This window comes from Hirundo rustica, chromosome 17 (assembly GCF_015227805.2).
Source record: "Hirundo rustica isolate bHirRus1 chromosome 17, bHirRus1.pri.v3, whole genome shotgun sequence".
Classification (NCBI taxonomy): Eukaryota; Metazoa; Chordata; class Aves; order Passeriformes; family Hirundinidae; genus Hirundo; species Hirundo rustica.
Genome location: NC_053466.1, coordinates 829,653 through 846,417, shown reverse-complemented (window position 1 = coordinate 846,417; position 16,765 = coordinate 829,653). Strand labels below are relative to the sequence as shown.

The 16,765-nt window shown below is 47.3% G+C and overlaps 1 protein-coding gene across 4 annotated transcripts in view; it reads right to left on the bottom strand.

The window, feature by feature from the left end:
- TMEM132D (transmembrane protein 132D) overlaps positions 1-16,765 on the bottom strand; it is a 199,281-nt gene that overhangs the window by 69,010 nt on the left and 113,506 nt on the right. For all 4 annotated transcript variants that reach the window (XM_040080591.2, XM_040080594.2, XM_040080593.2 and 1 more), the window contains exon 4: positions 8,575-8,758. In XM_040080591.2, coding sequence (XP_039936525.1) covers positions 8,575-8,758 — 184 coding nt within the window. The remainder of the gene's footprint in view (positions 1-8,574; positions 8,759-16,765) is intronic.

The following is a 16,765-nucleotide window of genomic DNA, read 5'->3' as shown; positions in this document are numbered from 1 at the left end:
CTGTTTCAGCAGGGAGAAATACTCTGCTGCTTTCTCAGCAATGCTTTATCCAAATCCTAATCTGAAGGGAACCAGTTAAGGCAGCATGCCCTTCATTACGCCAACAAGGGAAAAATCTTTGCATGAGCACGCCAGCAAAGAGGTGGGCAGCCAAGGGAGAGCCCAGCCCAGGGCGAGGATGCCGACGTCCTGGAGCCAGGCCAGGGCCACTGGGCAGCCAAGGGACAGAGCCGAGGGAGCTGGGGCTGCCCGGCCTCACCAGGGAGCAAGCCACACTAAATAAGGATTAACTTTTCTATTTGTTTTCTATTTTTCAGATCCCGTACTGCTTTAGGGTACAACTCCAGAACTCCACAGCCTGTCAGCTGCTGTTCTCCCATTTTATTCACACAAAACAATTCCTCTCCAGGCCTGGAACTCAAGGACACCTGACAGTGTGAGGCCCTGAGAGATGTAAACAACAGCGAATTGAGGGGGGAAAACTTGGAGTGAATGACTTCATTACCTGAGGCTGTAATTGGAGCATTAACCCCAATATGTACATGGACCAAAGTTGTAATTGTGTGAAAAGCTCATGACTTTGGTGTAACATCTGGGAGGCTCTGACTGCCCAGGGTGTGTCTGTTACAGGCCTTCAATAAACCCCTGCTTTATTCTCTTAACCTTGTCCGGCCTCTGTTAGGGTTAGGACTGGAATTAGGGTTAGGGGTTGGGGTTGGGTTAGGGGTTTAGAGTTGGAGTTAGAGTTAGGGTTGGAGTTAGGGTTATAGGTTATGGTTAGCCGTCCCAATACATCTGCCCCAGGTTTGTTTGGCAACAGGATGAAATGCACAGCTGAGAACATGAGAAATCCCATTTGGTCACACAGGAACACACTGCCATGGAGATGGTGACACACAGAGGTCCCTGAGGGACGTGGTTCCCCTCTCTGGGCTGTGCAAGCCCCAGTGCACACACCCAGACCTCTGGAGCTGGAGCTGCTTTCACAGCAGGGACGGGGCACAGGGACACCTCAGGAGTGTCTGTAGGAAGGAATGCTCTCCAGTCAGTGTAAATTCTGGATGCTCATGTGCCAAATGTGAGTCAAGCAGGAAACCTTCAGTGATCGTCCGTGTTTCAGTGATAACAACGCAGCAGCCAGTGTTGCAGACTGTGGTGCAATATTTGCTGCTGCACTGTATGGCAGCACCCTGTGAGGAAATGCTGGGACTCAAACCAGATATGGAACAAAAGAGGAACAGAAGGCACTAATCTGCTTTTTATAAACCCAGTCTGACTGTGTTTCAATAAAAGTAAATAAACACCAGCCATGGTTCGGCTTTTTTTCAACAACAGCCAAAAAAAAAAACCAAAACACCGCTTTGGAAATTTCCTTAATATTGAGTCTGATTATAATAAAGATATAGAGGTGCTGGAAAAACAATCCAGATTAGGTGACACAATATTTCCAGTGAATACTGGTCAATCTGGGCACTCAGTGTGGGACTTCTCAAGACATCCTGACTTGAAAATCACTCAGAGCACTTTTCTACTAAACATGAGGTCCCTTTCACCTGGCTGAAATGGGCTCCACAAAAACTATCAGATTATAAAATAATCACAAGACTGTCATTCTGAAAACTCGATTCACCACCAAATTATCCACGTTTTAAATGCAGAACCTTTGTAGTAACAGTGGTTTTATAGCGGGGTGAAAACAGGTCAGGACTTCTAAATCTTGTGTCACAAAGGAGGGAGAAGTCCTGGTGAAACCTGCTCTGAATTCAGATCTGCCATGTTCTCCTGCTCCTGCATTTCATAGCTCCAGAGCAGCACAGAGGTTGTCAGGCTGAAGGATTGGGCTTGTCTCAGACCCAGTTCAACCACACGAGCCTAATCAAAGCAAACACATGTAACTCACACTTCAAAAAGAATAGCAGCTCTTATGCAAAGCCATTTTTCTTAGGCTTTAATTCACAAGACAAATGCCCCTGTGCTTGTTCCCGCTCCTCTGGGGAAGCCAATTCTCCCTGTTCCACATCAAACTGTGCAGCTGTGAGCAGCGGTGCCGGCAGGCAGCCCCAGCCCTCATCGCTCACTGCCCCTCTCAGAGCCAGGGTGCTGCTGTTGCAGCTGATCACAACGTTAGTCAGCCCCCACTGCAGCTCCAGAGACAAACCTGACATTTCCAACCTCTTCTCAGCAACAACTTCATCAGGATCCCCTGCCACCAGCCTGTGGTGACGGTGGCAGAGAAGGGACTGGATTAAACCAGGTCTGCCTGATGAATTTCACTGCTCGGGAATTTCAGGAGCCAGACGTGTGTGTGATGTGGCAATGAACACGGTTATTCTTTCACTGCATGCTCCACACGTCCACACAATGTCTAATTGTGCAGGGAAAGAGCGATTGCCTGGCATTTCAAATGTTAAGGACCCCAGGGTCATCATTAATTCTGGAAGGAAAAACCCAAAGAACATGGCATTTGTTGGATTCTGGAAGGAAAAACCCAAAGAACACAGTATTTGTTGGGTTCAGGAAGGACGAACCCAAAGAACATGGCATTTGTTGGGTTCAGGAAGGAAGAACCCAAAGAACACGGCATTTGTTGGGTTCAGGAAGGACGAACCCAAAGAACACAGCATTTGTTGGGTTCAGGAAGGACAAACCCAAAGAACACGGCGTTTGCTGGGTTCTGGAGATCAGGCGTGCTCGGGTGCTGAGTGCCTGCATCACTCTCTCCCTTCCATGCTCTGTCCCCGAAGCCAGATGTGCTGCTGGTGGCCACAGCAGGATCAGAATCTGGGGCAGCAGCCCGAGCAGGGAGCTGAGGATCAAACGAAGCCACGTTTCCAGACAGTTCCACTGGGAAAGGAGCCCTGAAGATCAGCCCCAGTGCAAGGATGCTCACTTCTTGAACACAGCCCCGTGGGGACACCAAAACTGTCACACTCAAGGCACTGCCACGCCCCTGCGCCATCGCTGGGGTACTCAGAGGTACCAACGCCACAAGCTCTGAAAAAGCCTGAATAATTAACATCTACATATGGGAGAAATGTCTTGTAGCCTCAGATCGCTGTGACTCAACGAATTCCTGAATGATTCTTCATCCATCAGCTGCATGGGCTGACTGCAGCTCCCAGGACACAGGACAGAATCTAACCCGGCTCCCCACTGCACACAGACTGCTCCACAAACTCTGCAGCACAAAGCCCTTCCAGAGGAAGTTGTCTGAGCACCAGAACCAATCCACAGGAGAGGTTTGTGTGAGCAGGCCAAGCTGGGAGAGCCACAGTCAGCGAGAAAATCTGTTCCTCTGCACTGCCACGGCAATATTCAGGATCAGACTGACACGATACCCCAGAAATAAGCCAGGGAAGATCTGTGTTTTACTGCTGTCAGTAGTGACCCTGGAACAGACTGCTACTCACATTTGCTGATGGTATCACTTGGGAAGGAACTGTCAATATACAAGTTTGAACTATTAAACAGAAGCCACAGATGAACCCAGGGATTCAGAGAAAGCCATAGAGTGAAATGCAGTCACAGTGAGAAGTTTGATCATGGACACTGACAGTCAGAATTTCAGCCAGCAGGGAGAGGTCTCCAGTCTGAAACAACAGCGCAGCAGGAAGAGCTGGATGTGACACTGAGTCACAGGACAAATTTGGGCTGTTGTAGAGAACAAGCTCTGACCAGCTCAACAAAAACCCCAGGAAACAGAACCAAACCCTGGCAGGCATCTTCTGAGACAGAGAACAAAACATTTCCAGGGCACAAACACTTGGACAACAAGGGCAAGAGACATTAGCTGGCACTCTGACATCACCTGGGATGTCATTTCCAAGAGAGGTGACTCAAAATCAGAACTGGTGGCTGCTGAGACTTTACTGGGAGAATGGCAGGTCTGGTTTATGGGGTGGCATCTTAAGTCCTTGACCTGTCTAATTTCAGGAAGCAACAGGATATATTTCTGAAAAGAAAATGCTTGCTGGCAATGTCACAATGATCCAAAGGTTTCTCCCTTTCTTAGGAGTAGGTTTCATCTGTGATTCACTAATCATTTTGATTTTAAAAGGCTCCTTTTCAGCACTGGGTAACATTTTAATTAAATATTTGAAAACTTGCCGAATACTGTAATTGCAATTTAAAAGCTATGAATTAGGAAAGTAAAAGCTTTTATCTACTCTCTAGACATCTTTCTCTTTTTCATAAAGCTGTCAGTGGAAGTCTTTAGGAATATTCCCTCACTGAATTTGAGTAGGATCTGGCTGACGTGATCCTGCACTTCTCAGCTGCCAGGCCAAAGGCAGATCCCCCCTGAAATTCATCTGCTCCCCTAAATCCATCACAAGGGGCAGATCCACCTTTCAGAAAAGCGTGGATTTCACCCCAAAACACCCTGATTGTCAGGTCAGGGGAGAGGATGCTGGGAATTGTGAGCCTGAGCTGCATATCCAGCCTCCCCTAGCACATGGCCAGCACTATCTAACAATGAAATGTACCAGGTACATGTATTTGTAAGGGCGTTAAAGCCCTGGGTATTTATAAAATCCATCAGGGACAGCCACTGCCATGACAGCTGATCCCTGTAATTATAAGAAATAATTATAATACAAAAAAAGTTTCCCTTTATAATGAACAGCCTCTTTACTGCCACAATGGATTTCATTTATTTACCCTGTCTGCTCATACAGCTTCTCATGCTGATGGTAAGTAGAACAGTTCACTTCCTGTCAACACGTTCGTGAAAGTTTTAAAAAGAGCATCAGGAGCAGGTTGAAACAATGAATTATCTAGAAGGAATAATGTTAAAGTGGTGTCGAGGTTTTGGATGCAATTTATTTAACCTGACTGCCAGAAATGGGACTTCTCAGAAGCCAGAACGTGTCTGATGGGTCTGAGGACAAGAGCACGTTCCTCAGCAAGAGCAGAACGGGTTTAGGGTCAGCCTTGCTTGGATAATTGCTAGGACATACCAAAACACAGCTTTTAACCAAAATATCCTTTTACACATGAAGTTTGTCATATGCTGCGCATTGTAACAGATTTCTGTTCAACAAATAAAGACCTTTACTCTTTACAGCTAGCTCATGAACCTGACCTTATCAAACAGATGCTCCCAGCTGGGGTGGCACTGCAGAAATGCTTGCACTGGTGGGAAAGGTTCTCTGTCACCCCCAGGAGATGCAGGGTAAGGGGATCCTTCCTCCCAACAGCTCACCCAGGTTTGTTTAACCCTTCCCTAGCAGGTCCTCAAGCAGTTCAGGGGACAATGCTGTGCCCCAGTGAGCCCTGTGTGCTGCCAGCGCTGGGCACTGACCCTGCCAAAGCCTCTCACTAATCAGAAGCCTCTGCTCAGAGGCTTTTCCCACCTTTGATTTCAATCTCCCTGCCTCAATCCTCACTGAGTGTCATGGAGGGTGATGTTGCAGTGCCTGAGGGTAATCAATAATGGGCCAAAGCCAGAGAGCAGGGGAGCTGGGCAGCAGGAACAAGCTGTAATTCAGTGCCCACATCCCCCTGGGCCTGCTGGAATACACCTGGCAGGGATGGAAGGTTCTCTCTGGGGCTCTTGCCTCTGCCAAGCAGACTGCAGCCTCACCACTGGGCCACTCATTAAGCCTCAAATCCCATCTGGTACATATAATATAATTTAATATATAATGTATTCTAGTGTTAACTTGCTGATTTGGAAATCTAAAAGACGTACGTGGACAACAATTTATCAAAAACTGAAGGTTGTGAACCTTTGACCTTTGCAAGAAGTTTCTGAAAAGACGCTGAGCATCCTGCACACACTTTTTCCTGTATTACAGGAGAAAATAAAGTTACCTCACTGCTCTTACAATAAATTTATCAACCCTGGCAGCAGCATCTCCTCCTGTGTTGCCATTACTGCAGGGCCAGCAGAGGCTGGGATGCTGCTGTGCCACAGAAATGAACAGAAAGTGTTAGATAAAAGCAAGGTGGGTGCAGCGAGTGTCCCTGGCCCCTGATGCCAGTGTACACATTTCAGTATTTTCACTGCAGCATTTTGGAACTCAAGAAATCAGGAATATCTAACCTGGCCAATCTCGTGCTTTACAATTTCCAAATCCATGAGAGCAAGGAGAAAGGACTGTGGGATGCAAAGGTGGTGCAGAGGTGGCACGTGCCAGTCCTTAAAAAAAAAGTCCTTAAAAAAAACAACAACTTTGCCTTATGTGAAAGCAGCAAAATTGTGCTTTCGAAAGATTAACCTGCAATGAAAATATTCCAGAGCATCTCTGTTTGGTGCTCCTATACATGAAATGATATGTTCTGGTAAGAGGAGCAGTAAAAACTAACCCAAAATACCCCTGTCTCCAAACCCAGAGAAATACCATAACACATTCTTTTCATTCTGCTTCTTTCTAAATGGAAGAGGGATTTTTTTTTTTTTTTTTTTTTTTTTTTAATTTTAAATTTGCAAATTACAAGCAGGCTTAGCAAGGGCCACAGGGAGGAGTGAAGTATCAAACTAGTCAAAGTTGGACGCCCGGGAGGGGCTGCACCCAAACCACCATCTCCTCAGCACAAAGTGAAGCACGACAAAGCTCTGGAGCTTTGTAACGCCCTGGAGCGCCTTCCCTACCGCAGGTGATGCACAGGGGGTTAAGCTATCCCCAGGCTGCCAGGGATGCAGGGACTGCTGCCATTTCTCTCTGCTTTCTCCCCTCCCCGTTATCCCCACACCTGTTGCCTTGCAAATGCCATCTCCTGCGAGCTGCGTGTGACCTTTGAGCACGCGGCTCCGTGCCGCTGCAAAATGGGCTCTTCTTCATCTTTAATGGAAATTAACAGAGTGAGCTGATTTGTAGCGACTGCCAGCAGAATCTATTTTTGTTCTCACGAGCTGTATTTTGCCACTCTATCACTTGATAATAAAGCAATCGCGGATCGTGGGCACACGTGAGGAGAACCATGGCTTTCTGGAACCACCGGGGAAGAAACCTTTTATCTTTTCAATTATGTTTGGAGAGAAGAGAAACCCCAACATCTCCGATTACCTCAGTCTGATTATTCTGCAGCCTTAACCCTCGACAGCCCAGAGCCCGTGTGCCTGCACTGCAGGGCCAGCAGAGCTGGACTTGATGCCCCAGCCCAGAATATTCTGAGGTTCTGTGAACGCCTCTGCCCCTCCCAGCACAGCAGCAGGAGGAGCAGCCACACAAAGGGGTTACACTGTGGGAACTGGAAAAGCAGGGAGTTTTTACAGCTTTACAATAAGTTTACACAATCAGAGGTTTGAAACAGAGTTGAATTTGGTTTTGAAATATTTTGGAGCATAGAAAGTCTTTGAGGTGTAAAAAACATAGAATAAGCAGCTCTTGTATGCTGTAAGGTGTAGGTGCAGTGTTCAGTGATTGGCTTAAGCAGACACTTGTAAGCTTTTAGCTTCAGCCTGTTGGCTGAAAAACTTTTAAAATGCCTTGGAACAAAGAGAACTTTAGTTTTTGTTGTTACAGTGTGAATTGTACTATTTTCTATGTCTCTACTTTTACTGAGACTGACAGTGAAATATTAAAGAACTCGTGGAACGCCTCTCACTCGCCCCGTCCCGTTATTGGATATTAAATCCAACTGAAGGTGCCCTCTCTTTTGTGAGACAGCCCCAGTTTCAGTCTGAGCACACCTTGGCAATGAAGGCACCAGCCACCACCAGAGAAAAACATGGGAAAAGAAAGAATCACAGAAGTCAGTAAATATAAATAACAAGCACAACCAGTTCTAGGAGTCTGAAAGTGCAGAAAACACCCTCAGTCTTCAGTAATGGCATAATTACCTGGCTACCACCTGCCAAACATCCACATTACAGTTTTTTAAATGCTCTGAGATTGATTTTTGGTTTTCTTTTGGCACTAAATAAGAATGTGTCAATATTTTCTAACAGACTGCTTGAGAACAGAAATGAGGCACAGCCAGGCCTCACACAAGTGTGCTTCATCCCAAACAACGAAGAAATGAGAAAGGGAGAGAAGAGGAAATGCACAATTTCTGATTGTACTCGAAATTTGGGGATCTCACAGGCATTTTTTAGGTAAGAACAAGGCTAAAGGATCAGGCAATTTTCAGTCCTGCAGTTTTCACTGTGACCATGGGGGAACCTGTAGGATGCGTTTCTGTACAACAGACCTTGGCTACATACTGCATTTTGTGCTCCCCAGCTAATTACAAATTACCCAGAGTTCATGCCATCCCTTCTAGTTCTCTTCTCACTCTCCAATGGGTTTGGAGCCAGAATTCCAATCTGGAAAAGCTGTCTCTCAGGAAGCCCAGGCCAGTGTAGGAGCACTCTCCATTCGGGTGCCACGAGGAACTGAGAGTCCAAGCACACATCCAGAGAGTTGTGAGCAATGGAAATGCTGTGAACTCAGCTCCTGCCCCCAAAATTCAGTGTACCAGTCACAGAGCAGGACCCGGCCTCCAAGGGAAGCTGTGCTCTCCCCTCAAAAGCCAGGATGTGTTTCCTTCTGCCCCTCCCTCCCCTCTCAGCTGGTGGTTTGCACCTGTCGGACACTGGAGCTGTAAAAGCAGCACTAAAAACCTGCAGAGTGCCAAACAATTCCTTACCATAGCCAAAGGGAGAACTCCTACCAGGTCCTTCTGGCTCACGTAGATCTTGGAGATCCCCAGGTCAGATGTGGTGTCTCCAGGATATTCCACCTGCCAGGTGATGAGCTGGGTCTCAGGGAGCTCACTCAGGTCTTCGATTTCAAAATCAATCTGCATGATTTCCAAGGAAGCACCCTCCGCGCTGCAGCAGAGAAAGGAAATGTTCATTCACATGAATGATAAACCAGGAATATAATTGCTTTTATAGTAACAAACCTTGGAATTAAGGCTCCTTCAAAGAGAGGATTTGGGCACATGATGGATTGAATAATGAATTAATCATCTGCACTTGTTTCAGGGTATTTCCCACCAGCTCGAGGCTCAGTAACACTTTGTGACATAGATCACTGTGCACCACTCCATTTCATGGGGGAGAAACACAACCTGCTGAAATGCAGCCCAAACTGAGAGCCAGACCCTCCCTCTAACAAGCACATCGTCTTTCCTCCCGGGTAAAGCAGCACCTGAACAAACCTAAAGGGAATCACTCCTTGAACGGGGAAACCACAGCATCCAAAGTGTTTTCTGTTTATTAAAGACAGGCGTGGAAGAAAGGTCAAAGCTCGGGATGGGGTCCATGAACAAGGGCAGCAGGGAGCAGAGGACTGGAAAACTCCAAATTAATTTTTGGCTATTCTGCTGCCTCGCTGTGAATGTCAGTGGGAAGATCCTTTTGTCCTTTGCTAAACCAGGAATTACAGATAATCGAGCTTGTTGTGAGAGAGCTACAGCAGTGTTTAATGTCAGCCGGTGCTGCCAGGATCCCCGAGTGAAAGGAGAGCAAAGCCTTGCTGGCTGTGACACGGGGGCACTGGGGAGCTCCCCAAAGCCACGCTGCCCTTCCTGGGCTCCACCTCGGCGTCACGGGGTTCCACACACAGAAATGCAAAGAGGGAAGACTGCAAAGGGAATTGATGCCATTCCTGACCAGTTTGTTCTAAAAGCAGCTGTGCATGGAGAGGTAGTGAAGATCCATTGCGTGTGCTGGTAAGGTGAGCTCCTTACCAGTGCCATCGAGGGAGACAGGCAAAGACTCAATTTCCTGTAGGGCTGTAGAGGAATTTCTGAGCAGTGCACAAATCCAGGGGACACTGAGAATGCTTTTACTCCTGAAGCACTGAATGCTGAACCAGCTCCAGTATTTGTGTGGAGGGGACAGGGAAGAGCAGAATTTCCTTCTGTGGGATAATCCTCAAGGACAGGAAGGCTGGCACAGCACTGAAGTGTCACAAGCTGTTTCTGCTGGAGACTGCAGCTAGGAAAAAAGGGAATGTTTCAGCAACTGATTGGAGAATCCCAAAATGCACCAAAAGGCCAGTAGGTTTCCCAGCTGATGTGGGAAAAGAGCTAAAACTAAGGGTACACTTTTATGATAACAGCCCCAGTTTGGGACTCTTCCCAAGATCCTCAGAGATGTCCACTGTGCTGACTAAATCCAGAGCTTTACCCAGGGCTACCTGTTGAAGAGGTTGATCTGATTATCTTTAAGGTTTGTATTTCAGCAGATGCACTGTGCTCTTTCTCTCCTGGACGGAATTTAAAGCGAGCCCCTCTGTTTCCAAAATGGAACACATTGTGTTCAATTTCTCATTTCTTCGTGTCATGAAAAAAAGAGCACGATTTCTAAACCAGCGCTGAATGCAGTCCCATTTCATGCTGGCCTAGGTGGGATCAGAAGCTGCTTTATGCAGCTGTGACTATTGAATCTCAGTTACCTTAATTGTGTGAGCAGGAACGGGCAGAGCACTGCCTATAAATCCCTGGCAGAGAGCCTGGTTGTACAGTGTGTTCTACCCCAGTTCCTGTGTTTCAAGAGCTAATTGAATCTTCATCCAGTGAACCCTGGGGCCGGGGTTCTGCTCAGGGAGCGTCTCTGCACGATTGCCTCGGCGCCTGGTGCTCCCTGCGCCCGGCTCTGCAGCACTGGTGATGCCACGGGGGCACTGAGGGCACGCTGCCAGGCCCTGGAACCACCAAAACACTCCCAAAAAAGGGCAAACCCCTACATCTTATCCAGGTATGTTGGAGATTAGGAGAAAAGAAGTGATTGGGATAGAGTAAAACAAAGGAGGGAGTGAAAGGCAGTGGGAAAGATGGGGAGAGAGAAGCAGAGCATGTTCAGCCCCCACTGGCACAGCTGCAGGAACCCCCCAGGCACAGAAATATTTCTTTTGGGCTCTCCTTCAAAGCAGGTACTTGAACGAAGCATTTCTTATAGCAAAAAACCCCACACCTTGCCACCAGCGACCAAATGTGATTTTGACAGAAATTATTTGAATTAGCTCCTCTTAAAAACACTGAACACCTCCAAGAGAGGAGATAACAACGCACCACAAAATCAGTAAGAATCTCCTCACTGCTGCTGCAGATGTATTTAAAATGTGAAGTTCTCCATGACCTGTGATCAGACCAGGCTGCCAGCACCAGGTCTCTTGGTTCCACTGCTTCACCCATCACTAACTGTGGCAGTAGTCCCACGTGCAAGCCCCAGGGATCTGCCTCCCAATCCACACCCTTCCTAAGCTGGGCTCAGCACAGAGGTGTTCCAAAAGAGAAATAAGGCAAGAAGTTACCTTGCAGAAAATACGGCCAAAAAACATAAACAGAGAAATTTGCCCAGGTAATGTTCACCCGTGGAGTTCAGTCACATAAAACCATTTGTGGCTGTTCTGTTAAAGCCAGGGCTGCTTGTGACAAGGAGGATGTTTCTGCTCCTCGGAACGATGCGGTGCCCAGTCCTCCTGAAGGTGTGCTTCCACTTTCTGGTCACACAGAGCAGCAGCTCGTCAGCTTGGCTCTGCTGGCACTGAGCCACGACTGCTGTGCAGGCTGCAGCGTGGGAGTGACGTGGGCACAAAGCGTAGGGTGGACAAACACAAAGGGCCACAGCAGAGACTCAAGGCTGAGTGGAGGAGCGGTTCAGGTAAAACGGTACCAGAGGAGGGTGGCAGCAGCACAGCCACCCCAGCAGGCCTGAGGGGCTGTGTGAAAACCGTGAGTCCCGTTTCACAGGAGAGAAAATTAAACTGAAAATTATTCTCCCAGAAAAAGAGGGGATGAGATGATTTATACAGCATGGAGTGGGAAAAGGTGGCATTTCAGAAAGAAGGTAATTTTGGGGGTAAAAGTGAGGTCACATGCTGTGTTGTCATACAGGTAAAAACACCAAGTTTCCTTCCCTGTGTGGGAGGAAACAACATCAACCCAGAGCAGACACAGGATAAATGCCTAAAAAGCCAAAGCGCTGCCACGTTGTAGCAAAGCTCTGTGGTTTTTTTAAAAAACATTCCATTTCTGATCTAGATTCTGTTTAAAATGAAAAAAGAAATCTTCTCCTACGCCACCTTCTCCGGAATGTAAACAATTTCACTAAAAGGGTTTTACAAACCTCTGCTCCTCTCCTCTGGAATCTGAAGCCATTACTCCTGATACCATCACTGAACACAACTTGTTTCCTAACCAGGAATGAGGAGGTGGAAAGAAAACCAAAGGATCACTGGAGAATCAGCCCTTCCTGCAGAATATTCGCTTTTTGGTGCCTCCTTCCCTTCCCTCCCCAGCCCCAGAGCAATGGGCACTGCATTTCCCCTCCCCTAGAGCAGCACAGCCCCAGCAGTGCCAAAGGCTTTGTTTAAAGTGCATTTCATCCAGATTTTTGCAGTGCCCCTGGGAACACGCGGCCCAGTAACAAACTGTCTTCACACCTGAACAGATTTTGGGTGGGGAAAAAAGGAGGAGGAAACTAGAAGGTATTAAGAGAAAAGAAATCACTGAGGGAAAAATCTCCTGTACCAGAAGGAATATATTTTTATATATATATATATATTTATATAAATATCTCCATATCCATCTATATTTAAAGTAGTCAGGAGAGAATCCTGGGAATCTCTCAGTTTATCTTCTCCAAGAAAAGATTGTCTGTCTAGACTTGCTGAGTTCTTAAAGATACTCACGACTCCGCCCTCAGGAGAGAGAATCCTTGTGTGTGTGAGGGGTTTTGTTTTGGGAAGCCCTCACAGCCCGGTCAGGCTGCGCTGGGACGTTTGCACTGCTGTCCCTTGCAGGGCACACACAGCTCACATCCCTGCTGAACACGGCTCTGTGCCATGCAACCGACTGCAGCTGCTGCTGCATGGCTAAATGCACCCGCTGCTGCATGGCTGACTGCAACTGCTGCTGCATGGCTGACTGCACCCACTGCTGCATGGCTGACTGCAACTGCTGCTGCATGGCTAAATACACCCGCTGCTGCATGGCTAAATACACCCATTGCTGCATGGCTAAATACACCCACTGCTGCATGGCTGACTGCACCCACTGCTACATGGCTGACTGCACCCACTGCTGCATGGCTAAATACACCCACTGCTGCATGGCTGACTGCACCTGCTGCTGCATGGCTGACTGCACCCATGGGGCTGCAGGCAGGGACGGGCCAGGGCCATGGGATCCTGGAAGGGAGGATGGGGGTCCTGGAAGGGATATGGGGGTCCTGCCAGGAGCCCACGGGGCTGCACCTGAGGGAGAGGAGCCTGACCAGGGAGTGTCAGGGAAATGAACCCACAAACACCAGAGCTTTGTGTCCCAGAAGGAGACAGAGGAGTCCTGGAAGTTGATTCAAGTAAAGGGAGAGGACATGGGGCGTTTCCCCTGGGGTCTCTCCACTTTTTGGAGGACACAGCCTCCTTTTTATCCCAATTTCCCAGCTACATTTCCCTCTCTCTTTCCTCTCTGCCTGAGGTACTTGAGAAGTACAGACCCCTCCTAATGTGTACCCTCCCCTTTTCTTTTCCTCATCTCAATCACTGGAATTCCCATGGAATTTACGGTTCTCCCCATTTTTTTTTTTTCCATCTCTCTGTATCTAACTTTGTTTATCAGCAGCCCCCCAGTTTGTTTGTCGACACAAATCCCTCTCCCTCCTTTCATCAATCACTGGGATCCTTCCCATGGTTTCTTGGATCTCCCAGTGCTGGTTTTACCACCAGCTCCCCCAGGGTTTGTTTATAAATTCCAGTACCGGCTCCTTTCAGCAGGAACACTCTGCTGTCCCGGGAGGAGGATCCAGGTGGGCTTTGCTGGCACCTCCGCAGCTCCGGGGGGATTTAACCCCCTCCAGGGGCACTCCTCAGCCCTTCCCTGGTGCTCTCCTGTGTGTTGGCCCTGGAGCTGTCTCTGGATCACTGGGCAGGTGAAGCACAGCCCACGCTGTGCCAGGGGCAGAGGGCTCGGGGGTGGGACAGGGCTGAGGACAGGGTCCCACCGGGTTGGGTCACAGCTGGAGCCCTCCCAGCCCTGGGACATTTCTTGTTCTCATGAACACAACTGATTTTCCCTCTGGTTTCCCAGCTAGAGCGCAATCCGTGGATATTTTTCAGCTTGCTTTTGGAGAAAGCTTTTGTACTGGGTAACGACTGCAGATTCTCCTGGACTATTTTATTCCTACAACCGGTACTTAAGGTAAAAAAATCAAATACTGCAAGAACTGCCATTAGACAGGAGTTTAAACAGTGACAGTGCCTGTCAGCAACTGGGGGCTGGCACAGCCCCACCACAGCCAGGGCTGGGATCTGCCTGCCAAGGCCAGAGGGATTCCCAGCCCTCCCTGGCACTTCCAAATACCCCAAAATTGGGATTTGATTAAGCCAAGGCAAACAGCAGGGTGCAACACCTGCCCCATGTGCTGTCAGCACCCTGACAGCTCATCCTCTGCACGTCAGCCAACCACACAAATCACAAAAATGAAGATATTTTAGATGAGGGTGAAATTTGGGGCTCAGCCCGTCCCAGGGTCAGAGGGGCATTCCAAACCCCAGGATCTGTAGAACCTGAGCACTGTGCTACAGCAAAGGTCATTCTGCACCAATGACCTATGGAGGCAAGGTGGTAACGTACAGCGCCACATGAAAATTTCATTTTATTCATTGTCATCTTACTATTAAAAATTCAGGGTAGGTAGGATGAAAAGTCATTTTTCTAAGGGAATCACCGTATGAAGTGAACCAACTAGCAAGAAAAATCACCAAGAAATGAGTCTGCTAATCATGTAATAGTTATTTTAAAAAATCGATCCATCTCTCTGGGGCTTGACATAAGTAGTGTTGCTTGAGAAATATTTGCTGAATTATTTATTTGACTTTTTTTTTTTTTGCTGTTGTCAAATAAATTATTCACTATACGATTTTCCAGCTGTTGATAGCACTTTTCCCAAACAACTCAATTCAAAAGTGAGCAAAAATTAGAAAACCTCTTAATGTAATATCAATTTAAAACACAATTACCCACTGAGTCAGCCTTCCAGTCCAGTCAGGGCTCTGAGCATCTCCTCAGATGTGGTAAACACAGGGATCATTTAGCACATTATGCCAAGGGAGGGGTAAATCAACACTGATTTTATCCCATCCCATCTAATAATCGTTCAATAAATGAATAAATAAATTCCCCCAGCAGCCAGGGAACCTCAGGTCCTCCTGCAGCAGCCCCATCACGAGGAGAACAGCCCCGTTCCTGTGCAGGAGGCAGAGGTGAAGGGCTGCAAAAATGCTTTTACTGACAGTGCAAAGTCTGATAAACCCTGCAAATGCACTCACTCTGCCTTCCTCCACCTGCTGCTTGATTGTCCTCAGCACAAAAATAACAACAAATGTAGGTAACTCGCTTGTAAGTGTGACACAGCTGCAAGAGGAAAGCAGGCACAGAGCCACAAGAGTTCAGCATTAACTGGGGGAGTTCCTGCACGATCCAGCCAAGGCTCAGACCACCCTGGATGTCCACAGGGAGCGTGGGGACGGTTGTCTCAGCAAGGGGGAAAGTAGGAAAAACCAACCACAATTGTCATGTTATGGGTACGAAAAGCAGCTCCAAAGGCTTCAGCCCAAGAAGAGCTCAGCAGCCGTGGAAGGGAGGTGTCTGTCCAGCACTGGCAGTGCTGTGGGAATTCAGAGCACAACCCCAGCCCTGAGCCTTCCTCAAAACACCTTCAGATGTTCCTCTCACAGTTTCACTCTCATTACAGGCTGGCAGACTGTTAGCTCCATCACAGCCTCCTGCAAGTGAAAAAAACCTCTCTGGGAATGGCAGGAGCTGCACAAACATCACTCTGATCTGAGAACGAGACCCAGGATCTTCATGCTGGAACACTCCAGAGCCGGCACTGCAAATATTTACTGCTGAGTAACCCCAGCACACAAAACCCTGAGAGCAGGCACTGTGCTCAGCACACAACCCCGCAGCAAAATTACTGCTTATCCTACAAATATTTATCCACCTAAGAGCCAGCACACAACCCCGCAGCAAAATTACTGCTTATCCTACAAATATTTATCCGCCTAAGAGCCCCTCTCACACACCACCAGCAAATTTACACTTGTGCAGAAATACGTGTGGGGTTAGACTTTGGAATTCAGAATGATTCTGAAATTATGCCCCCTACTGATGTTTTAAAAATTTAATTGTGGCATTAAATCCAGAGTGGAAGATCTGGTATGTTAGCATGAGGCCCAGTCACGTCTCCACGGTGACATCTATAACTCATTTTTTTATGCCTTGCTTATTAGTGTCCACACTGGTTCAACAGATGCAATTATATATAAAAGCAGCATTACATTCCACAAGACTCAAGCTCTCAATATATTTCAAAATTAGTGACTCATTTGGAGATACCTGCCAAGGCGCATCCAATATATGAGATTAGTACCCTCAGCTAGAGGAATTTCCTCTGCTGTGAACTATTCAGCAAGTATTTCTGCTGAACTCATACATCTTCCAAAACGGCAAAGTTCCTTTCAATTAAAATAAAAATTTTAAGGGAGTTTTCTTTACACAATTGTTCAGTGTTTGCCAAGTCTAGAATTGAAAAAGGAAATACTTTCCAGCTTTCTTAATATTAAAACAGAAGCTTCCAGAATCCCGTTTGTTTCTTATTTTTAAGCAGTATTATGAAAAATAAACCGAAGAGAGAAGATATGCCTTGCATCCTTCCAAACCTAGCTTTTTGAAAGAGCCCTAGGCTGAAATATAATTTAAATCACAGAACTACAGGGCAGTCTTGGTTAGGAGAGACCTCTGAAAGCCATCTGGTCCAACACCTTTCTGCAGGTGAATTATTTCTCAGTAAATGACTCTGTCTGTAGCAATCAGGGTAAGATCC